Source organism: Zosterops lateralis, assembly GCF_965231275.1.
Source record: "Zosterops lateralis genome assembly, chromosome: 7".
Taxonomy (NCBI): domain Eukaryota; kingdom Metazoa; phylum Chordata; class Aves; order Passeriformes; family Zosteropidae; genus Zosterops; species Zosterops lateralis.
Window position 1 is genome coordinate 27333613 of NC_139767.1, and position 24247 is coordinate 27357859.

The 24247-nt window shown below is 42.0% G+C and overlaps 1 protein-coding gene across 1 annotated transcript; it reads left to right on the plus strand.

Annotated features, from left to right (window-relative positions):
- The first annotated feature begins 112 nt into the window (after positions 1-112).
- EAF2 (ELL associated factor 2) lies at positions 113-13168 on the plus strand. Its single transcript, XM_083865495.1, has 6 exons — positions 113-276; positions 2555-2649; positions 3326-3462; positions 4218-4363; positions 7623-7889; positions 12329-13168. Exons 1-6 carry the CDS (start codon positions 174-176, stop codon positions 12373-12375), a joined length of 795 nt encoding a protein of 264 aa, XP_083721621.1. The 5' UTR covers positions 113-173; the 3' UTR covers positions 12376-13168.
- Positions 13169-24247: the final 11079 nt, after the last annotated feature.

The following is a 24247-nucleotide window of genomic DNA, read 5'->3' on the forward strand; positions in this document are numbered from 1 at the left end:
CTACAGAGTGACGCGCCCGCTGACCAATCCGGCTCGGGGAACGCGCGCTCTGCCCGTCGCGGCCTATCGGAGGCCGCGTGGGCGGGGCCCGCCGGCCCGGGCGGCGTGAGGGATGCTCGGTGCGGGCGGCGGCGGCGGCCCCGGGGCCCGCCATGGTGTGAGGCGCTGCCGCGATGAACGGAGCGGTCCCGTCCCTCTACGACCCCAAGGCGCGGGTGCTAAAGCTGGGAGAGAGCTTCGAGAAGCAGCCGCGCTGCGCTTTCCACACCGTCCGCTGTGAGTGCGGGGTCGGGGCAGCTCTCGGGGGCTGCGGGGGTCGGGGAGGGGGTCGGCGGCCCCCGGTCCCCGCAGTCTCCTGAAGGGCGGGGGATGGTTGCGGCCCGGTGGCTCCTCTCTCCCGGGATTCTGGGGCGCCGTGGAGTGCCGGTCCGGGATTTCGGGAGCGGTGCAGGTTTCAGTCGCTGCCGGGAGCACGTACGGCCATTGTATCCTGGAGCTGCCCCTCGCTGTCCGCTGGGCACCAACTTCGCTTTTTGTGACTTTTCTGTAGCGTCTCCCTGCGGTTCTGCTGGAAACCGAGCTAACCTGAACTTGTGGCTCTGCCTTCTTTCCTTGCGCTCAGTTTTCCCAAGTTCCGTCCAATTCAGCAATCAAAGGTTAAAGGCAGGCGGCGTTAATCACGGAGCCAGAACACCCTCCCTGAGTACATAATTACTATCTAGAGAGGTGTGTGCTCAAAGATTCTGAGGGTAGCTAGGAAACAAATGCTCCCAGGATTATAGTCCTCGGCAATTTAGGACTGCAGCTTCTGGTTTTGTTGTCTGGTTATTTATAGAGCGATATCCCCCAAGATTCAGTCTCAGTATGTTCTCTGGAGAGTGTCCTGTGTGCTCCATGGGTAACGTGCTCTCTGTGAGCAAAGGGAACGCCACTCAGGCAGATTGTTTCCAACTGTGGAAGCGGTGGAGAGGGGGAGGAAAAAAAAAGCTATAAATGGATTTAAACAAATCCTGCAATTTGAAATTTATCCTAATTTTAAAGAGGACTAACAACCCCGTCTGGTACCTCCTACCCTTAGAGTTTCATGCTGACTCTTGTAATTTGATGATTTATTCTGAAATCTGTTTTGAAATCTCTCTTCCTTTCCAACAAATGAGACATAGAAACTGGCACGTTCATCAGTTCTATCAAATGCACATGCAGAAGAAATATCCTCTGACCCCTGACATTCTTTAACAGTTGAGTAAAAGGGAAAACAGCTGCTGGTTAGAAGTTAAGATTGGAAGTATCAATATCTTCATTTCCTCAAGTACTAACAGCCCAGTGGCCATACATTAAAACAAGTATTCTCTGATTTGGTGAGAAACTTTGGAACTGTTGTATGTAAGAGGACATTTCGGGGTTTCCCCTAGACAGGGTTGGCAGGGGCTGTCAGCTGTGTCTGCGCTGCGGGCACGGCCCTGCCCAGCAGCTCCTGCAGCCCGGTTTTCCTGCCCGGTCGGTGCGCTGGCTGGAGCCGCGCTTCCTTCCCGGCTGTGGCCTGTGCCGCCGGCCCGTGGCTGCAGGCCCGCTCCGGGAACTGGGAAGCTCCCAGCAGCACGAACGCCGCGGCAGTGCCTGGCAGCGAGGCCGGAGCGTGTGCCGAGGTGTGGCCGTGCAGTGTGTGCCGGCCGGCGGGTCCCTCCGCGCCAGCCGGGCTCCGGCGTCCCGGGGTGCGAGACTGGCCCTGCCTTACCTGGAGCCGCGGGCTCAACCCCGCGTGTGTTGTCACAGGCCTTGAGGAATGTCTTGATGCACCCCCTGTCCCCCTAAATCAGCACAGGCAGAGTTTTGGCTGTAGCCTTTCCCATTTATTTGTGGTGGAAATAATACTTTGTAGGCAATGGTATGTAGCAGAGCTGCCGTGCTGATGCCTGAACACATGCACGTTTGCAATGTCTCAGGGTTTTGAAAAGGATCAGAAATCTATACCTTCTTTTGCTCAAAACTTATTTAAACTGGTACTTTAGATGCTGAAAGAAACAAAATGTAAATCAATGTTAAATCGGGAAGGAATTTCACTTTTAACAAAAATAACTATACTGAAACACCAAGTTTTTGTCAGGTTCTGACCTGCTTATTTACAGTAAAGTCAGAACCAGAAAGAGAAATGCATATTGAGGGTTGGTGTTGTTCTTTGCATTTTCAGCCACTTGTCTACATCTCCCATGTTTGGGATCGACATTTTCAAGAACTATTTATTGATTCTTCTGAAAATAATTACATGAGAATTTACCTTTTGAAATATAACACAGTTCATTCAGCCTTTTTATCCTTTAAAACCTAAAGGCGTTTTTTCTAATTTTAACCAAAAGATTACTTAGCATGAATCCTGAGAAAAGCAGCTTGACTTTGAATTCTATTGACTTATGGAGTGATCTGCTCAGGGGAATGGTAGATGATACACCAGCAGAAAAGGCTTTTACTTAATAGCCTCCAACTGCAATTAAGTGGTGCCTGCATTTATAAGATTCCTGAAAAGCCTGTAAATAATCTAGTTTGTTTTTCTATTTAGATGACTTCAAGCCTGCATCTATTGATATGTCCTGTGAAGGAGACCTTGAAGTTGGCAAAGGTGAACAGGTGACAATAACACTGCCAAATATTGAGGTGAGTGGATGTGGCTGAAGAGTGACGGGCTTAAGGGAATGATTTATTTTGTTGTCCTGAGTATAGATCCTGACTATGGAAGGGTATAAAGTTTTAGTGCTGTTTCAGAGCTGCCTGGGTGATTTTTAGAGTAGAAAAACAATTGCTCTAAGAATGTAAGATTACAAAAGACCCAAAGGTTAAACAGCTGCACTGTAACTTTAAGTGTATTTGCTGCACTGGAAATATGCTGCAGGATGACCCAGAAGTGTTGCGTACACAGAAAAGCTTCGTGTGTATGTTGGCAGTGCAAGTTTCCCCTTGGTATTTATTGCTCTAGTGCAGTTCCAAAGCAGGAAAGACTGGAAAGAGAAAATTTACTACCTGCCTTGCTTTACTGCCCTGCTGATATGGGAACTGAAACTCCTTTTGGTGAGAGGAGTCCTAGAGAGAGCCTGCTCTCATTGGGAAATAAGCATTTAATCAGTTTCAAACTAAGCTAAGCAAGTAAAATCCCATTCCAGTCAAACACCAGCTGCTTTTGGACATGGCTACTGTGAATCTAATTTGAATTAACCAATAACATTTTTAATGGCTAGAAATGATCACTTGTAGTGAACTTGTCACCTCTGATAGATTGCTGTTTCTAAGAAAAATGACTACAGGAGTAACACTTACTGGACTTCTGATTTAATAGGGCTCAACTCCACCAGTGACGGTGTTCAAGGGCTCAAAGAAGCCTTACCTAAAAGAATGTATCTTAATTATGAACCATGACACTGGAGAATGTCGCCTAGAGAAACTTAGTAGCAACATCACTGTGAAAAAAACCAGGTGGGTGATTTAGAGGAGAAACAACTGTGCTTTACTCATTGTGAAAATCAATTTGTTAATGAGTCTAAATTGAGATATACAACTACATATAACTATTTTTTAGGAAAACATAATTTTAGAAAGTAACTGGCTTTGTTCAAAGGAGTGAAAAGTCTCCTTTCTCAGCAAACTGACTTCATGTCTTTTGAGTTGTGACTGCAGAAGAAATGGAAATTTATTTTTTTGTTAACCAAAGCATGTTATATTACTGAAGTAAATAGTAACTTTTTCCTGGTGAGTTTAGGAGGAGGAAAAAAAAGATCTGTTTGGCTAGTAGCTTACCTACTGTCTTTTGACTTGTAAATGAGGAAATAAAAATAAATTTTGTGACAAGTCTTAGTAAGTTAATGGCTTGTTTTTCTCATATCAAGTTTTTTAATTTTTTTTTTGTGCTGCTGAGTCCATCCATATAAGTAACTTCCAGCAGAATTATTATTAAGTGATCCTGGGTAGCAAGATACAAAAATCAAATGACAAAGTGTTATAAAGTTATTAGCACGGTATAAAAAATATTAATACATATATGTATGATATTAATAGTATAGTATTAATATATTATGTGTATTAGTATAATAACCTATTAGTATAAAGAATCTAATGATACTATTTAGAAAGGCATGAGAAATAATTCCATGCTACCATATCCCCTGTGTTCTTACCTTTTTTCCTTGCATCTTGCCTTCTAGTAATTAAAAACCTTCTCCTTTTACACACAGAGCTGAAGGAAGTAGTAAAGTCCAGTCTCGCATTGAGCAGCAACAGCAGCAAATGCGAAATGCAACAAAGGTTCCAAACAACGTTAAAAACTCTCCAACAAAAGAAAAAACGTTTCCATCTTCTCCTATGGATGATATTGAACGGGGTAAGCTCCACTGGCACATAAGTTTCAGAAACTTTGCTGTTAACAAGCAATTAGTTTTTAAGAGGTTTTTGCATGTGTAGGTTGTTTTTGTTTTGTTTTGTGTTATTTGAGTTTCACAGTAGAAGCTGATTATGTAATCAACTTTACTCTGTGGAAATGACCACTCTGGTTCAAGTGGGTAAAAAAGCAGTATTTGTAGATTGCTACTGTAAAAATCCAGCTGAACCATTAGGCTTAATAATGCCAAGGGTTCTGCTGCTGTCTCCTTGACTCTGTCTTCCATTGTTACTTTAATCAAGTATATGGTTGGTTGTACTGTGGTACTGGAACTAAGTCACTTCCATTTTGACATTGCTCCTTTCATTTTCTGTGCACTCAGCAAATATGTTACAGTCCTTTACAGCCCAACATACACTTTAAATTACCAGATAGAGCCTTGTGGAAGATGAGGTTCCAATGAAAAAGACAGCTAAAAGCTTGCATAAATCAACCCTTGAGCAGTGCCAGGTACTGTTTCCTTGAGAGACTCTGGTTTGGTGTGACACTCATATTTCACTTAATAGGAGGTCTTATTTCCTTTGGAGAGGACAAGGAAGATGGCAGGTGGTAATTACTTGCCACAGAAATGCTGACAGGTGGCAGTTTCATTGACTGGAACTGACATCTGTTTCCTAAGTTGTTCTGAATTCCTTTAAACAGATTTTTTTAGATGTATCATTATGAAGATGGGTTTTGTTTCCATTTTGGTCTTAAGCTCTGACCAGCAATCTGTATTGCAGAACAGTACTAGAATTCATCTAAGGTTGCAAAGATGAAGGAAAATTTGAGCACATGAAATAAAATTGTGCCTTTTCTAGATGGTCTTTTCTTTAGGGGGGAGTGGTGCTATCAAACACTGAAAGTCTCTAAAGTGACTACCAGTGTACCAAACTCTTGTGTAGTGCCAGTCCAATTTTGAGTGCTATTTAAAATGCTGAAAAATTGAAAAGTATGCTAGAGATATTATCAAGTCATCTAGTCCATCCTTCTCCCCTAAAGTCAGATTTCTGATATAACTTTAACCTGTTCTTAGAACCTTCCATGAGTAGGTCCTTGTACTTGCTGGCAAGACATTCCAGGGCTTTGCTCTCCTTACTGCTCAGGTTCTCCTGTATAAATAGTCTGACAGCAAGCCTATTACTACTTTCATATTTATTGTGCAAGGACAGAGCAGATTCCTGTGCTGCTTTTGAGCAGCACAGACTCAAACTCTTCTGTCTTTTCCATTCTTTATGCAAAATGACACCAGTTGGTTCAATCTTTCCTTAGAAGTTTCCTTTCTAAATCACTGATTTGTTCTCAATTTCCTTTAGCTTTCTTGCAATGAATCCAAAAACTTCCTAAAATATAGTCCCTAAACACACCTACTGAGGTTTTAGCAGTGCTGATGTGAGCAAGAAGGCTGCTTTGCGGGCACTATTCATCTTTATACACAAAGAACAAATAGTATCATGTCTATACTATCACAAGACCAAACAGTATCAAGTCATTTCCGCACAGCGTGGTGTGGTAGAACAGTGTGTAGGGATCCACTGTAATTCTCAGACTCTTCAGAAGTGTTGCCTGCTTAATCATTCTTCATCCCATGGTTGTGTAACTGACTATTCTTGCTTAAGTACACTACCTGGAACTTGTTACTAACTTGGTTTTCTGGGGTGGAGGGGAAGCTCATTCTGCCATTATCCTCTAGTATATGTACAGCTCTTCCTTCACTGGTTAAAATTATTTAATTTAAATCCTGTCTGATTAAATTACATCAAAACTCAAGGCAGAAATCTTATTTCTGAGCTTTTGGTATTGGCCATCCACCTAAACCTTTTTATATTAGACATTGCTTAGGAGGAAGTGGAATTGAATACTTAGGAATTTATTTGCTTAGGTGTCTTTCAGTTAGGTGTCTTACAGCTCCAGATGTGCAGTGGATCATGTTCTCTTATACATGTCCTTAGGATTAAGGATGCTTCCAATTTTTATTTTCTTTCTGCTCCCCTTCTTTTCTTCCTTATGTTTGAGTAGTCAAGTCTTTCATTGTTCTTTCTTTTCTTTCCTGGCATTGGGTTAATTTGTCCCTGCAGCCACAGCTACACTATTTTAGGTGCCGTTTTTCCTGAACACCATTTTCTTTTAGACTGGCCTTTGATAAGACTGGCCTTTGATAAAGATGGCCTTTCCTTTAGACTGGCCTTTGATAACTTAGAGTCTGTTTCATGCAAGTCTGTGTTGAAGATTAATCTTTTTTTTCCTTCTCCTTTCTTCTCTTAAGCTTTTCACTGTCTTGCATCTTGGTGACTATCACCTGCAACCTGTTCTGTATTGGGTAAATTTGAAGAGAGATGAGCTACTCTCCTACTTGCTTTATTGTGTCTGCTATATCAAAGCTGTTCCTGAAGCATTCTAAGAGCTTGTAAGACCATCTTAACAAATGTCTAGGTAATTACAATCTTGTAGTGAACTTCTGCAGTCTGTATAACTCAAGTTCTCCCTCCACCATGATTCAGAGGTCTTTTGCAGACTTCTCTCAGCACTCATGCTTTGCAAACAATTATTATGTGTCTCCTCCTGCAAAGATTAACTTCTTCTGTATGTTGGACTTATGTCAGAAATGCATAATGTGCAGGATTATTCGCACCTCCAAATCTCTAACAAAACAAGGATTTGGAGAAATCCTCCTAATATAAACTTTGGATAGTTCTTTTGGATATTCTTCATGCTTAACTTGATTTTGAGCAAAATGTCACATGGTCTAAACAAGTGTATTGATTGTAATGCTGAGCTGCTGGGAGGCATTTTGGGTGCAGCTGCAGACATCTTGCAGTGACTGATCTGTGGATTGTAACTGCAGTTTTTAGTCAGTGAAAGCCATACTTGGGGTGCTAAGGAAATCACAGAACTTTTTCTGCTAGTTGCAGAAACTAAACTATGTGGGATGCATTACTCCATGGAATATGGGGTTAAGTATTTGTGTTCACAGTCACCCTTGTTCTAACACTTGGCTTGAAAGGGAGAAAGTGCTCAAGCTGTGAGAATAGAAAACCACATGACAGGCTGGATACTCACTTGTGCCCTTTTCTTTGTTCTGGAGAGCTTTGGTGGGTTTGGTCTGGGGTTTTTTTAAGTTGCTGTAGTGTGTGCCTCATGTCTGTTGATTTTTTGTTTTCCCTCTTCTTTATATTTCAATTATGATGAATGAAAACTGAGAAACAAATCATATTGTTTGCAGAGCTAAAAGCAGAAGCCAGTATCATGGACCAACTGAGTAGCTCTGACAGTTCATCTGACTCTAAAAGTTCTTCGTCCTCTTCATCGAGTAGTGAAAATAGTTCTAGTGATTCTGAAGACGAGGAAATGAAGCCCTCTCTTCCTCTGTCGATGCCGTATTTGCAGCCTCAGCCCACTGTGTCTGCCATACCACAACAGGCTGTTCCTGACAAAGATGCCAGTCATAACAGATCCCAAGAGAGCAGTGGTCATATGATGAATACACTACGTAAGTACAAAGGCTGTTCTTTTCTTAGTGCACAATTCCAGACATCAAGATTCTGAAAGGAAACCATATTGTTTTTAAGTATGTCTCTGTTATAATTAAAACTGTGGGAAGTATTGCTAGGGTTTGATTGTTTAGCAGCAGGCTGAATTAGACACTGGGCTAGAAGGTTCGTGGCTCACAGAGATATTAAATTAAAGCTGAAGAGGTTGAAAATATTTCCGAAGCTGTTCTGGCTTCCTCCCAGTTCTATACATTGGGACTGGAGAACAGTAATTTTGTATTGAAAATACTTGAACTAACAGGGCACTCCCTAAACATATGCTTATAATTTCTTGACTAGAACTATGGGAAGGATTCTATGGTTGCAATACTCTGAGTTATAGAAAAGATGGTGAGTTCTTAGCTGTGTCAGTTACAATTATTCATGGCAGCGTTCCACTGGCCAACATGGCAAAATTGTCCTTTGCGTATAAGGAAGGAGCTGATTTCTTTCAGGTGATATTATCTTATTCCACACATTCAGGCAACTAAAAATGTAATTTGAAGAGTAGCTATGATGTTCAAGAGGGGTTGCTGCACAGTCTGGAATTGAATGCTCAGTGTATTCAAAAAAAAAAAAAAAAAGGAAAATTTGGAAAACTCTCACACGCAAAAAAAAAATCCCACCAGGTAGAGAAACTTAAGTTCGCTACCAAAATAACAGGAGTACTCAGTCATAGAAGTGAGTATTCAGCTATGACAACTCTTCCAAAATTATTACATTTTTATTTAGGTGTTTAGCTGCCAGGAAGTTGCCAAGCTTCTCTTGAAGAGATTTCCATCAACCCTGGTTTGCAGCCTAAGATCATTATGCTTTATATTTTATATGTAAACTTCCACTTTTATTTCAGCTTTAAGTGCATAACATAAATGAGTTATTTTTCTTTTTTCTCTTTTTTTAAGCTAGTACTTAAATACTTAAATAACCTACATTGATATTTAATTATGTACTGCATTAACAGATAAGATCAGACTGAAAAGTCCTGTGACTTCATGTGCAGAGAACTAAATGCTGCTTTCATTTTACTGTCACTGCAGAGAACAATGTCTTCATGTTTGCAATTTGCGTAACTTCAGAGTGCCACTTATTTCAACCCTTACTGATAAATGCGATTTCCCGTTCTCCACACTTCAAATAAAACTGTTACGAAAATGTGATTAAGCTTTATCCCCAGTGACAGAATCTCAGGTGGTGAGAAATACAAGTACAGATGGCCAAGTCCACCAATTCCAGCACAGGGAGAAAGTGCTGCTTAAACCATGACATCATCAAGATGTTTCAGGAGAAGTTGGTGGGTTGATGTTGCTTGAGAGCCGTGTTGACAGGTAGAACCTCTGCCTGTAACCTTAGGCCCCTGAGCTTGCCCCAGCTCTTGAGATTATTGCCATTTACTTGTATTGTGGTTACAGTTATGTTACTGCTTAAAACCATTCCATCCCCAAATTCCAGTGCAGTTAACACAAGACACCTCCACTAGTTAAAGATGAAACCACCTACTTCCAAAGAGATTGCTCTTCTCTAGCTCTGTTGCTGAGGGATTTTTGCAGGAGAGTGAAACCTGGAGAAACAAAATGGATAGATATCACATTGTTCTACTTTGAATGGCAAGAGTTCTCCGTCAGATTTTGTGCAGTCATTTCTTCCATCTCAAATAAAGTTTTGCAAAAATAAAATATTGAATCAACAAATGTCAGCACAAGCTTCTTGCTTGTCTAATCTTGCTTTAAGGTGTGTGTGTGCTTATGTGACCAGTTTTGTGCACCTCTGTAGAATCAGGGCCATACTGGGTAATTAGTGACATTCTGTGTGCAGGGAGAAGGTTGGGGGAAGCTTAGAGAACAGAGTTTTATCTTGCATGTAGAAATTATACAGCTGAGATTTTGTAGATCTTTAAAAATGGAAGAGGTGGTGTCTAGAGCATGGTAACTAAATATTTCTGTCAGATACATATCTACCTCTTCTGGGGCTCAAGACTGCCCCTCACTACCAAAATACTGCTTCTTCTCCTTTCTGCCTTGAGAAGCTGATTATATAGGCTCACAACTTGCCTTGTAATGAAGTCTGTAAATGGTGGCACTAATGAATCTGTTCTTCATGAATATTTGATCATATGTTGCTTTATGTCTAGGTTTTGTTTAAACAAGGGTTATGTTAAACAAAGTAACTTTCCAAAGAAAACCCAGCATAGATGGGATATTCTGTGGCCTTGTGCTAGGTACTTTGTATTCAGCACAACTTCACTTCTTTAGATGCTTAGTGCTGGTACAAACATAGCTGTTTTACTTTGATAAGTAATAATTTTCCCTTATATTAGTTTGGTGTGGGTGTGACCACTAAGATCTGTGAAACAGTGATCATTCCTATGTGTTTCCCTGTCCCCTATAACTAGCAAGAATTCAGTTGAATATATTACATGCACTGATTTAAAAACATAGGAAATATAATTTGCAGTGCAATCTATTTCTCCAATTAATATTGCTAATAAACAACTGGCACCATGAAAACAATTCAACAATTCTCCATCACTTCATTGCTGTCTTGTAAGTACAATAGCCCAGATGTTTCTTCAGGCTCCTCATTAAATGAGCTTTCTGTCTTTGCACCAAATCCATCTGAAAGCCACCAGCTCTAGATTGTGCTATTTTGCCCACTCTCTGAAGGTGTTTTTTTGGAGATAGGGTTGCAAAAATGAGGCAGAAAGTTTAGCCTGAAGTAAATCCTAACATATTAATTCTGACTCTGGAACTCGGAGTTCTTGCTTTTCCCATCTGCTGGTTTTCACAAGCATTGGTATTTTTGGCTGGTGTTATAGGGTTTGTGTAATTCCCATTAACTGTGTTGAAATAACTTTTGAAGGCTGAAGAAACATTATTTGGAAGGTTATCTTCTTGTTCACACTCCCTGTCCTCCCATAAAGCAGATAGTGTGTACCAGGGCTGGGATTTCTAAGAATTCACTGGAATTCTCCTTTGAGTGATAAATACATGAGTGTAATTTACCAATACCATTCTCTGTCTTGAAAGAATTTTTAGGGTATTACATTGTTCTGAATAATTATTGACAAATAACTTGATTTTGTTCTTTCTAAATTGCTTTTTAAATTTATCTTAAAATAATATGGCTGTAATTTTTTTCTCTATATAGAGAATTGGAAGCAAAAACATTGTCTACAGTAATACTTTAAAGATGTCTTGAAACAACCATCTTCACTATTATTTTCTTATGTAAAGTGTTTTTGTTGTCCCAGAGAAGCATGTACCACTTTCTAAGCTTTATTGATGACACAGTGGAAAACAAAGGAAGGCTAAATGCAGCCATGTTAAAGACTCCAGTGTTCTGGCAGATATGATATGCCTGAGAATAAAAGATCCAATCTCAATGTCTTGTGGGGTTTACCCACTTGAGGTTACTTCTTCACCCATCTGCAAAAGGGATCTATGAAGAGTGCTGCAGCTGAGGAAAGGACATGTGAAAATAGTGTGTTGAGTCAGTTTTCTCAGTTTCAGTGATTTTTCTTTTGTTTTTAGGCCATTTCTGCACAGCCTGAGATTATTGTCTTTTTCTTTTGTAATGGTTGTTTGTCAAGGCAGGTGTGGGTAAAAGCATACCAGTTGGAACAGACTCCTAAAAACGTGTGGGAAGTTGCTAGATATGTTGTAGATTGTGTAGAGCATGCTGCTATATTTTTTGTTAGTTATCTGTCATACTGTGAAGATTCCCTTCCTTCCACCCCCTGAGCTTATGGACATCCACAGCAAGCACAGTGTAGTCTTTTTGACTTCCTCATTTTGAAATATATATATAGAGAGCCACCAAATTAAAGTGCTGTGTAAAATTGCTTTTGATGTTTTGTTTGCTCACTTGTTCCAAAACCAGTTTGAAATAGTAGGTCACTGATACATCTTTAAGTGGTATGTCAAAGAGCTGCTCTTCTTGATTGAGACACCACTTTGTTTTGAAGCACAGCTGAGTAGCATTCAGATGTGTTTCCAATAAAACCCAACAACTTGTTTTTCATAAAACTGCATTCACCAGCAGTTTTTCCACTTGTGAAGCATGAAAATGTGGGTGGCAGAGATAGCTAGGTGTTGTCTTTTGTGATCTGGTGATATTAAGTAAATGCCCTTGTGCAAATATGCTAATAGTTCTTTGCCAAGATTTTAAAATTTTAGAAAAGTGATCTCTCTAAGGGTCTGTCAATGGGAGTTTGGTTCTATACCTACTTATTCTTTTATCATAGAATAGTTTAGGTTAGAAGAGACTTGAAAGATCATTGAGTCCAGCCCCTGTACCTGTTTGCTATTAGCTTTTGTAAGCCTTAACTGGGAAAGGGAATGTCTTGAAAGAAGAAAATTATTTCCTTGAAAAATGACTAATATGTTGACTCTTTCTCTTCTAGGAAATGACTTGCAGCTGAGTGAATCTGGAAGCGATAGTGATGACTGAACAAGTTTTTTGCCTTAAATGTATCACCTTTTTTGCTAAATATGTCTTAGCATCTGTTTTGCACTAAGATTAGATTACCAGAGACTGGAATGAATGTCCTCAATTTTGATAATAGACATCCTAATTTTCTACTGACACATCATGTCTATAATACAGCAGCATTGATATACTGTCAGTGCTATGGTTATGTGTTTATCTTTCAAATTACTGTATTTACAGTAAAATTGTGTATGATCTGATTTTGATTATTTTTGCCTCAGCCACCTGTTTTACTTGAAACTGATTTGTAACAGCTAGTTACTTTATATAAATAGCTATGGAATGGAGAAATTTCTGATATTTATGGAGGCAAGTTTCCTTCTTATCATTTAAATGCTGACCTCACAACTTTGACTTGGAGGGAGTGAAAGGGAGAACAACTAAATGAGGTCTGCTGTGTCAGCTACACTTTTTGTTCAGTTCACAGTTCATACCTTTAAGGAAACTGCTGAATAATGTGGTCTACTAGTGCAGTTACAGTTTACAATTGTTCAACACATTGCTGAATTCTTAATTTCATTGTATAATGGGACTTTATATTTCTGAGCCTCAAGATTCCTAAGGGAACTTGTCTATTCTCTGCCTGTTTTATGTAACTTAAATAAGGCAGTCTTTTTTGCAACCTTTTTGTATCTAAATTTAGGTAACTGCAGAGACAGCAATGAATTTCCTTCATTTAATTCTGTAACGGAAATCAGAAAATTTCTTTGTAGAAGTATAAAAGTAATTTAATAAAGCAAATGTTTATCATTTTCATGCATCAGATTCTGTTTTTACTGGTGAAGAATTTGACTTTCTGCCTGAAGTATTCATGCCAGTGAAGGGGTCAGGCAAAGAAATTGTATCTAATAAGGGCTCTCTATCCTGTCTACAAGACTGAAATGTTTGTTGCTTTTGTTACACTGAGGTGACCTTTAGTAAGAGTTTGCCAAAAGTTTATGGTGGTGCAACTGAATGTTTATTACAGATTACATCCAAATGCCAGTGGGAAGCAATACTATATTAGACAAGAAAAGGGTTTTAATTTTTCTACATTTGAAATTATACTTCAGGACCTGAAGAACTGAGGATCAGACTCCAAATTTCATCCTGCTATTCACTGCTTAAGAGTTTTGTAACAGTAGCAAATGTCTGTAGGGTGAGTTCTGACAAGATAAATCTGCTCAGTCTTGCACAGAAGTCTCCTTTTCTGGATTGCAGCGATTGGGTCACAGCTCTGTGTCTAAACTGTGAGGACTAAATCCCATACATCAGCCTGAATGCGCAGATGTGGCAAAAACTGCACACTCAGTAAATGTATACAATAGATGGTACTAGAGGAGCTTATTCTCTGAACTCTGCTCTATCAGCCCACTGAAATACAGGAAATTAAATGAAATATGGGAAATGCTGCTTTCCAATGCTTCCAAACCTTGTGCTCTTCACCAGGTTACAGCTCGTTAATCTTCTGGCTTTCTAAAGTTGGTATCATAAGAAGCCAAATGTTCTTGTGTTTGTCCTCAAAGGAAAAAAGTTAATAGCCATGAGTGAGCAGGTGTTAGAAAAGGGTTAATGCACAACCTTGAGAAAGGATGCTATGTAATAACTCCTGTAAGACATCTGAAACTCTTGAGGGAAGGCAGATTGAAGTCTCTCATAGATCCTAGCTGTTGGTGGGGGAACTTTAGCAGAGTACCTGGCTCTTGGCTGCTGATAAAGTCAGCTAGGGCAGTGTGAGGAGCTGAGATGTTGCTCCTTAGCACCAAGGAGCAGCCCTGTGTGCTAAAGGGCTCTATGGTAATGCAGTGTCCTGAGCTGAAATGTCTTCTCTTTGCCTTCCCTCTATCCCCAGTGGTTCATTTGCATAAAAGCCTTTCCTTAGGATTATTCCAAATTCTAATTCCAAATTCTAATTCCAACCAGAATGCTTCTGTTTATCCTGGATACCAGGGCATTCCGAGTGTACAGAGTGAGCAGATGTGTGGAAGCACTGACCAGGCCACAGCTTAAATCAAGCAGAGCACATGTATTCATGGATTATGATCACTCCTTCAGTGATAAAACTGTTGGGTATAGTCTGTATATAACTGTGCTCACATGTATACAGGTGCTTAAATATAGCTCAGGGAGTAAAGCAGATTTCCAGGTTCCTTGGTCTCAGGACTGTAACTAAGCCTGTGCTATCTTTAGGATTTGATCTTTGGGCTGAAAATTTTCTAGGAAGGGAAGAATGTTATTGAAGCTTTTGTATGGTATGTAGTATAGTACAGAGTCGTTAGTGGCCAGTCTGACATTTTGATGTGACAATTCATGAAAGCTTCCCTTTAAGTAACATGACCAGAGATAAGATTCTCTAACAGTTCCTGGAGAGATAAGGGGGAAAAGATAACATGTAAATGCATTAAAGAATAAAGCTCTGCATGTCATTTCCAGCCCAAACATATGTTATCGGTGTCCCCCTTATCCATGTACCTGTCAAACATCAGCAGGTGAAATAAGGAGTTTGTTCAGCCTCTTCTCACGCAGAGGACTTAGCAAGGGTCTCATTTCTGACTTGCAGGGGGCATTCCCCCCCCCTAAGGCTGGGGTGGTGTGCCCCCCAGCAGTGCTGAGCCTCCATATCTCCTACTGCAGGTTGTTCCCAAATGGCACAAGTGAGAAGGGATTGCATTGAGATTTTAAAGCTATTTTCTTTTTTTTGGACCTTGATTTGAAAATTCTATTCTCCCTTAAAACCAGTTTTATTAATGTGGTATCAATTCAACTAGAAAGTAATAAAATCAGTAACATGACCACAGTTAAATCAGTTCCATGATCACTGTTCCTACAACATCTGAGTACCTCTTTCAAAATGACTTAAATATATCTGGCTCTATCTTATTTCTTGCAGTTTTACAGCCAGAGATTTAAAGCATTTGTGTATCTCTAAGCAGCAGATACATTTGAATTATATTTTGAGACATTATATATTTTTCTGTGACATTATAATGAAGCTATTGTGTATGTTTTGGATTTGAAGAACAGCTGCTTATCACTTCTATTGATAAATCAAAAATACCTTCCCAATGCAGCTGAAAACTTGAGATTTTTTCAATGCTAAGGACCACTGCAGCCACAGTTCACCTGCCCCTTTTCTCTGCATGGCACCTGGTACAAGCACAGTTTGTCTGGTAACTACTTCAAGGCTGCAGTATTCAACCCCCGTTAATTCCTGAAACAGGATTATGTGTGTTTACCAGTTGTACCTACCTTGCCTGGCAGATTCCAATTTTTTTAAAAACTCTGTCCTACTCTTGTTTTTCATGAATCCTGCCCTGGGGCATGTGGAGAGTCTGGGGTCATCTCTTCACAGTAGCTCTGGCACCACTGTATTCCATGATAAACACTGAGATTGCCATACACTTGGGGTTTTCTGAAGGACGGTATAATAATTTTTTCAGATTAAAGAACTTTACTAAGTAATTTCTGTGCTAACAGACAGTGCATCACCTTAAGAATAGAACCACAGTATTTTTAAGAAGAATTATTTGTTGGGTCTTTCTTGACTGTTGTTGGGTCTTTCTTGACTGATTTCTGGGGAACCAAATATGAAAACAGACCATCTCAGATAACAATTTGATTTGGTACTCAAGACGTTGATCCACAAAAATCATAAAATTTCTGGCCAACACATTTATTTTATTTAGAATTTCTACAGGAAGATTTCTGAGCACAGCCAAGCAGATAGTTGAGTCCTCCTTAAACAGAAGAGATGAGGATGCATAAACTGGACAGAAATGAAGAAACTCAGAGGAAGAAAGAGAAGATAATTTGGGTCATGATGGTTGCTCAGCTGAATGTTTGCAGTACACGTGAATTCCTTCTCTCACTTTTTGAGGTCATTCACCCAGCCACATAAGGTGCTGAGGACAGTCTTGATACCTATGGGTTTCAGACCAGCTTTTTGAGGACATGTACAAAGAAGAATAAGGAAAAAGAGTTTTGAATATTGTTAAAATATATATTCCTGCTGCTTTGATGAATGTAGGGGAAATGCAAAAAGAAGGTGAAGATGTGCTGAAATGAGGAGAAAAAAGTGAGAAATTATAGTGTCTTTCACAGTTTAGACCTCAAGTATAAGTAGTCATCCACATCTGAGGGAAGATAGAAAGGCTTCTGTGTCTCAGCTATTACTCTACTCAGTTGAATGAAACTAGAGTAACAGCTTTCCCTGGTTGTTAACTGGCTAGCAGTAGCATCCCAAGGCAGCAGCTCCTTGCTTACCAGATATATGCACAGGAGTGGGCTGAAGTAATAGAAATCTTTAAAGCATCTGTTACTGTGGGGTTTATTTCTCCACTTGCAGATTCTCATAATGAAGAAAAGCTCCTGAAGGGCAGACTCAGAGCTCAAGGCTTGTGTTGGCATGGAGAACTACTCAGCTCCAAAGCAGAAATCCCAACTTCATACAGGGTTTGTGTAAAACCAGTGCCACATCTGCTGGGAGCAGCAAGGGCTTGGGCTCTAGTTGTTTCTGCGGTTTTCTGAATCCATAGAAGAAATGAGTATGTTCTCAGATTTTCCTTCTCTCAAAAGCAAATCCCTCTGCTGTGGTGAGGAAGGAATGGAGGTTAGAGGCAAAGATGAAGGAGCCTTTCATTCAACAGAGAAAGCTTTGTTGATGTACAACACGTACCTGGTGAATTAGCTGCTGAGACCTCTCTTGACTCGCTTTGAACAGGGGCCCTTGTTACAGAACCTGTTCTCCATCTCTCATCTCCCATGCGCTGAGCAGCTTGGCTTGTTCTCATAAGTGCTTACGCATGACACAGGATTACTTGCTCCGTCTAAGAGATGAGGCCTTCTTCATGCTGTTATTTAAAGTTTAAAGAAAAGTGGAGTGTCTTAAAAAGGTAATTAAAGAAGACCCAACAGCAACCTAAACTCTTCTTTAATATCTTTAGTTTCACTTCCACATGCTGTGCATCTTGTTCTACCAGTTTCAGTGCTCTTGCAAAACAGTTGCACAATGGCTTCCTTTTACCAACCAGCAGAATTAAACTTGAGCTTACCTAATTGGATGTACCTTTTCTAAGATGTGCTGAATTTCCAGTAAACTCTGCAGACCCCCTTTTTCCTTGTGCCTTTTCATTGCTACAAGTTTTGAATAAATACTCATGGACATCCTCATATACATCTCCCAGAGAGACACAGGAGCTGGTTGCAGCATGAAAATACCAACTCATCCCTTATCCAATTACCTTCTTTTACACCTGACTCTCTGCACATTGGCAATTTATGAGAAGATTTAGGCTTTTACCAGAGTTTTGATCCAAGTGTTTATAGTAGTATTAAAAAATCTACCACTGTGAAATGTTCCTACAAGCTAAGGCTGTTTTAAAGGCCAGTGTCTGATTGAGATTCCTCCTTCAAATAAAAACATGTTTGTTCCAGTTCACTGCAATGAGGGCACAACAAACTATTTTGGAATTATCTGTCCTTCAGTGATTCTGCTGGAAATGTTTATGTGCCTTATGATCCTCTCCCACCACAGTGTGGAATAACTTCCATGCTGCACGATGACCAGGGCTTTTGGTTATTTTTTCTAGTTTCTTTTTTTTTCCCATGTGTGAAAGCTGACATTTAGCTAACATTTTATAGCTGCTTTTTTTTAGAAATGCTGGTCATCAAAAATGTTTTCCAAAATGTGACCTGAATGCAGGTGGGGAAAACTCCATGCAGATTATCAACTACACTTATGTTACTCCCTTATTTGAGCTCTTTCTCCCCTTACAAGACAGACTTTGCCTAGCAGCCTTTGCCAACATGGTGTTTGTCAAGGACAGTGATGATCAGTGGCTGTGGTTATGTTTAACTGAGGATGCAAGACCGTTAAGCTATTTAAGAAGTTCTTTCCACAATGACTACATTTTAGAAAGTACCACCTGGAAGGAGTGTACTGAGCTTAGTGGGGACTTTTTATCCCCATTAATTTGTAAAACAAACTGACTACTAAAAGATTAGAACCCATCCCTGCCTTTGTACTTTCCATTTGACTCCCTCTTGGTGATGAAACAACAGCTACTCACAGGTGAATAACTGAGGGCCTCAAGAGAGAAACTTGTTAAAATGTTAATAACGTGTCACCAATATTTATAATTCTGTACAGCTGAGCTGAGTGAGCCAAAGAATCTACCATGTTACATCAGAGCCTTTGATCCAAATCACCTCCATTGTGGAAAGAGTACATGCTCATGCTGCACAAACCTCCCTAAACTCAACAAAAATATGTGTGAGATTGTCTGTGCTGTACAGGAGAACAATTGTTGCCAGGTAACTTCAGCTGCTCTTCAGTGGGAGCAGCTCTGTGATGGGAGGCTGACAAACAGCCAGTGTCCATGGGATGTGTGTGAAGGCAATCATGGATTGATCTGAAGCTTCCTGGGACTTTGAGAGCAACCAGGCAGGTGCATTTGTTGCTGGAAGTGCTGAAGCTACAAACTGCTCCCTGATGTGTGGTAGCTGTGAGTCTCCTGGGTCTTATCAGCAGCTCACACTACACAGAGACCTCCTGCCTGACAGAGATCTCAGCTGCAAGAGGCTGCCTTACAGCTGTGTTTTCTTCACCTTATGCTCCTTTGACAAGAAGGATGGGCTGTACAGATGGTAAATTCATTTTCCAAGCTAAATGAAAACTGTAATTTCAAGCTTGCTTGCCTTGGCACTTCTCACAGCTTTCCAATTTACAGGGATAGTGGCAGGGTGCTCATCAGGGAGGGAAATAGTTTGGTCATCCCACAATAAGGTGAGGTGACTGTTCCAGGTAGTGCAGTGGCTCAGCAGCAGGGATCCTCACTGCTAAACTCTGCTTAGGTGACATAGCCACACAATTTAACCCCCAATTAGCTTGTTGTGCTACTACAGTGTTCCCAGACTGCCACATGCCCAGTTCCAGTGAAATCAGACTACCTGGCCTCACAAGTTTCCTTTCCACCATGCTAGTATGAGCCTCCCCCCTCACTTCTCATGCAAGAGAGTATTTATGCCATGAGTCTCTCACTCTACTCTTCATGTAGCTGCTCTATATTGTTCAAGTTGATGTAAGAGTATTTTACATCATTACTATGTCTCTCCTGACAAAGGAATGAAGCCCAGCCTTCCTAAAAAAGTGCCAGTTTGGAAGCATAAAGACCATCTTAGAAAGGAGACAAGCCTTGGGAACCACACCAGGTAGCCCTTTTCCCTCTGGGTCTGAGTTAGTCACACATTCAAGCTCACAGTCCTGTCAGGACATAACCCACCCAGCTGCATGGTCTCCCAGCCTCCAGCACTACTGTCCATGAGGAAAGAAAAATCATAAAGTGTAAATGTTTGAGTCACAAACAAAGGGTGGGTGAGTAGGATTAGGCGAGGCTGTGCTGACTAACCCACCCCAGCAACAGGCAAGTATTGCTCCCAATTTGTCCTGAAGGAATTGGATCTGGCTGTGTTAAAGTCAAGAGGGTGTTGAAAGGTACAGAAACATCTTAACTCTGATGCTGGGCCACCCTACCAAAATGATATCCCAGGCTTGGATTTGTCTGGATTTAGACAAAGACATCACAACATCAGTGATAAAAAGCAAACAAGGAATATATCATTGTTGCTATTGCATCTGACAGTCAAATCCCTTGAGGCAGAAACAATTTATGTGTGGCTCAAAATGACTCATTAGAAGCTGTTTCAAACAATTGGTGTCTTCATATTGAAAAGGCAAGTCCTGATGAAACTGGCAAGGACACAATTTCAGATTACTTTATACTCTGCTTTATAAAGCTGCATACAGGGTTAATGACAGTTTAGTACTAATTGTGTATCTCTGGCAATTTTCAGAGAGACATTTGTCTGACTAAAGCCTTGTTCCTGCTTTTAACATTTCTAGTTCTTGAGCAACAAAACAACTGGAAATTAGAACATTGCTTTCTCAAATGACTTTATCTGGGCTTTCAGGGTATGATACAACTAAGTATTTAATTGTGAGGCCCTGTATGGACAGTGTAAAATTTATGTATCCCCAACCACGGTGCAGCCTCTCCCAGACTAGAGTGTGATGGCTGCTACCAACCTGCAGTGCCAAAATAACTCCTTAGCAGGCTGACACGGGATTGGGAGGAAATGAGATGGTCAGGGCACCTTTAGCAGTAAAGCAGCTTACCTGTTCAGTCACGCTAACAAACAGATGCAGAAATACAAAACTGTGGCTTCTTATCACCAGCAACACGTGTGAGCAGGGTCTGAGACCTGGCTGCTTTGAATTTCCAGGAATTAGCTGGTAATGCATTAGCTCTGTTAAGATAAACTCCTGTGCTGGCAAGGCCTGCTGTTAACTCTCCTTTGTGAGTGTGTGCTGAGATACAGATAACTCTGAAGAAAGAGCATTTGGTGTTGTAGGTTCTGGTCTCAACTTCAGCAAGATAAAGACAGCTTTTATGCAGCAGTTATTCAGTGAAGGCCACTTGTTCAGTGCAAGGAAGAAATGGTTGATAAATTTCATTTTTCATTTACAATGGCTTTAAATGCCCTTGAGTAGGAACATGGATTTTAAATTCTGACCATTATTTAAATTATTTGTAAAATTCCAACTGACTTCCATCTGATTAAAATGACAACTAGAATTTACAAATAATCCAAGTGGCCTTCTTCAGGGCAGGGAAAAGTAATTTCCAGGAGGATTCAATAAACGCACAATGACATCCGCTTATTTTGTTCTCCACTTATTTTTAATGACTGGTGTGGTTTGGTCTTTCTGCACTTCACTCTTCTACTGATTACCAGCAGGACCATTCATCCCTATGCACTACCCCAGCTGGACTGTCAGTGGGAAAAGAGCAAAGGCCCTGGGAGCATCCCTTCTCCTGGAGGTTTTAGTGCCCAAACACAGGTTGAGCTAGAGCTACTCCCCAGATTTTTTTATTTTCCCAGTTGCAATTAGAGGACACCCCAACTGGTAAATGTGCTTGTATTTCCTGTGCTTGTAGGTTTCCAAAAGCCTAAACCTGGCATGCCAAATAGTTAAATCTATTTGACCAGACTGACCCCCAACTTTGGTTTGTACCCTCTCTGGGCAACCTTTGCTTAAGCTTCAGTTCCTCCAGACAGAGTTTTCCAGGACTTTGCCTTTTCCCAAAGAGCTATAGTCAAATACTGGTTCCTTAGAACTGGTGTTTCAGCACATGGCACTGGGGGAGCAGTTTGTGGCATTTGTGTGCAAGACCAGAGATGGTGCTGTGTTTGGGAACAGTTTGACTCTCTGGACTTGTGGTTTGCAAGGAAATCTGAAGCTATTTGGTTTGGGGCCTCTTCCCATAATTTTCTCAAATGTGTTATTTTTACATGCTGCATGCTTTTCTTTTTGTGCAACCACATTTTGCCAAGGAAGGCAGACCATTTTTCCACAACCTCAGACTGAGAGTGGACAGAACCTCTGGGACTTGGGATGGGAAGCAGCCCCATGAGAGCTGGTACTGGTATTGATTATAACTCAGAGAGCTCAGAGGGTTTCCCCCAGTTAGTCCATGGAGCAGTCCAGAGCAAGACCTTTTACTAATGAATTTCTTAATGATTTCCTGGGTACCACCAGATCCTCTAACCAAGACACTGAGAATTGGGCATCTATAAGAGGACTGCTAGCAGTGACAGAAAAAAGAAAGACAAATAAGAGTGGAGGTTTTTAAAATGTTTTCCTTGAGGGAACTCTGGCAACAGTTGTACACTCAGATGGCAGCTGCATGTGCTCATGTGTGGTGGGCTCCATTCCCTGCCAGGTCACACTGAGCTTTGCTACCCTGTTTCTTCCCAATTCCTATTCAAGGACCTTCCCCTGCCTTACTCCTCCAGTGGGGATAACAAGCCTTGGCACGCAGGACCAGGTGCCAGGCTCAGGAGTTGCCCAAAGTTTTCTTGTATTTGAAGAATGCCATGTTTGGGATCTCCAACTCCCTTTTTAAAAGCACTCTTGATGTTTCAGTTCACCTTGTGATGTTGCTTGACACCACTGAGAAATTAGACCTTGCTGTTGATTTACACATGTATTGCTACATATGGGTGAGATGAGAGTAAATCCTGAAAGGAACTATTGCCACGAGATTGGCATGGGTCCCAAGGACTGCCTTTCCAACAGAAGCATTGAAAGAAAAACCTCTTCAAAAGAAACAGGTAAAACCCCTTAACTTTAGCTTGGAGAGAAAGAGGCTCCTGGGGGACCTTCTTGCTCTCTGCAAACACCCTGAAAGGAGGTTGTAACCAGGTGAAGATTTGTTTCTTCTCTCAAGTAAGAAGTGACAGACAAGAGGAAATGGCCCAGTGTTGTGCCAGGGGAGGTTTAGGTTGGATACTGGAGACAATTTCTTCATTGAAAGGGTGGTCAGGCATTGGAACAGGCTGCTCAGGAAAGTGGTGAAATCAGCATCCCTGGAAGTGCTCAAAAGGCACATGGATGTGGCACTTTGTGACATGATTCAGTGGTGCTGGTTTAACAGCTGGACTCTGTGACCTTAGAAGCCTTTTCCAACCTTAATGGTTCTATGATTTTACTTTGCATTTTTGTTGCCTGTAAGAGGAAAATGTCTCCTGCAATTCCCAAGATCTGCTGCAAGCACCTCAACCCACAGAACTCCTGACACAGCCTGAGAGCACCAGGCTGGCATTGAAGCTGTTTTGCAATGGCTCAGCAGCCGCTTAAAGATTTGAAGGTAGTGACGAGTGCTGAGAGCAGCAGGGAATGTGCCGAGAGTCCGGCCCAGAGCAAGGACAAACACCCTCCTGCTCGCAGGTCCTGGCACCCCTGGGCTGCTCCCTGCTGCTGCTCCAAAACTTCTTCAGCAGCAAAAATGTCCGGGTCTCCTCAGGCCTCGGTTAAACCCTGCCCGCTGCAGGCTGCCTGACAAAACATGATGTTTCTCTGTGGGGGTGACCCCATTGACTCCGGTTCCCGAGCCCCGTGTGCCCGAGGCCCAGGAGCCCAGCTCTGGGGGTTTCTGTCAGGGCACAGGCCGGGGACAGGCCGGGACAGGCCGGATTTCCCCGTGGGCCGCAGCTCCGGGCCCGCAGGTGCAGCGCCAGGCCGGCCATGGCCGAGGGGCCGGCGCCATCTCCTGGGCACGGCTGAGGGGGCACAGCCCGGCGGGGAAACACCGCGGCTGTGAGGGCACGTCCGAGGAACAACCAGATCCCCTCAGGCTGGAGCCTCGCCGGCCTGCCCGCAGCTGGGAGGAGAGGAGGGCTCTCAGAAAAGCCCTCAGTGATGTTCTGTGTTTTGTATTTCTGCTCCTTTCTCCTTCCTCCACTTGGTAACGTGGGGTTTTGTCCCTTCCAGAGTGGTGCTTCTCAGCTCGGGGCAGAGCCCAGCGTGGGCCCAGGCGCTTTGCCAGCCGTGGAAGAAGGCGCTGAGGGCCCAGTGCCGGCGTTGGGGTGGGAGGGCACGGGGCGGCCTCGGGAATCCTTGGGCTTGTTCTGCCCAGCAGAATGCTAACTGTGAGGACACAGGAAAAATATACAAATATCACTGGTGTCGGGAAGCCGCGGGAAGGGCGCTTTTCCTGGGCGAAGGCGGAGAGATGTGCTGCCGGCACACGGCCCCGTCAGACAGTTCTGAGGGCTGGGTGAGCACCGGGCCTGCCCCGAGCGGGGCCAGAGCCGGCAGTGCTGCTCTCCCCCTGCTCCCTGTTTCCAGCCGGGATGGGGCTTGTGCCAGGCGGGTCAGAGCTTGGGACTGGTGGGAGCTGTGTGCCTGTGTGTGCAGTCATGCCCACAGAGTCTGTGGCCGTGTTCAGTAGGGATTTTCTTATTTGCACTTAGGAGCTTTCCGAATTCAGTGGCACTCGAGGAGGAGGGCGGA

Coding starts and splice junctions, on each gene's coding strand:
- EAF2 (XM_083865495.1), top strand. CDS start 174: ATGAACGGAGCGGTCCCGTCCCTCTACGACCCCAAGGCGCGGGTGCTA. Junction 4,364..7,622: donor TATGGATGATATTGAACGGG/GTAAGCTCCACT, acceptor TATTGTTTGCAG/AGCTAAAAGCAGAAGCCAGT. Junction 7,890..12,328: donor TCATATGATGAATACACTAC/GTAAGTACAAAG, acceptor TTTCTCTTCTAG/GAAATGACTTGCAGCTGAGT.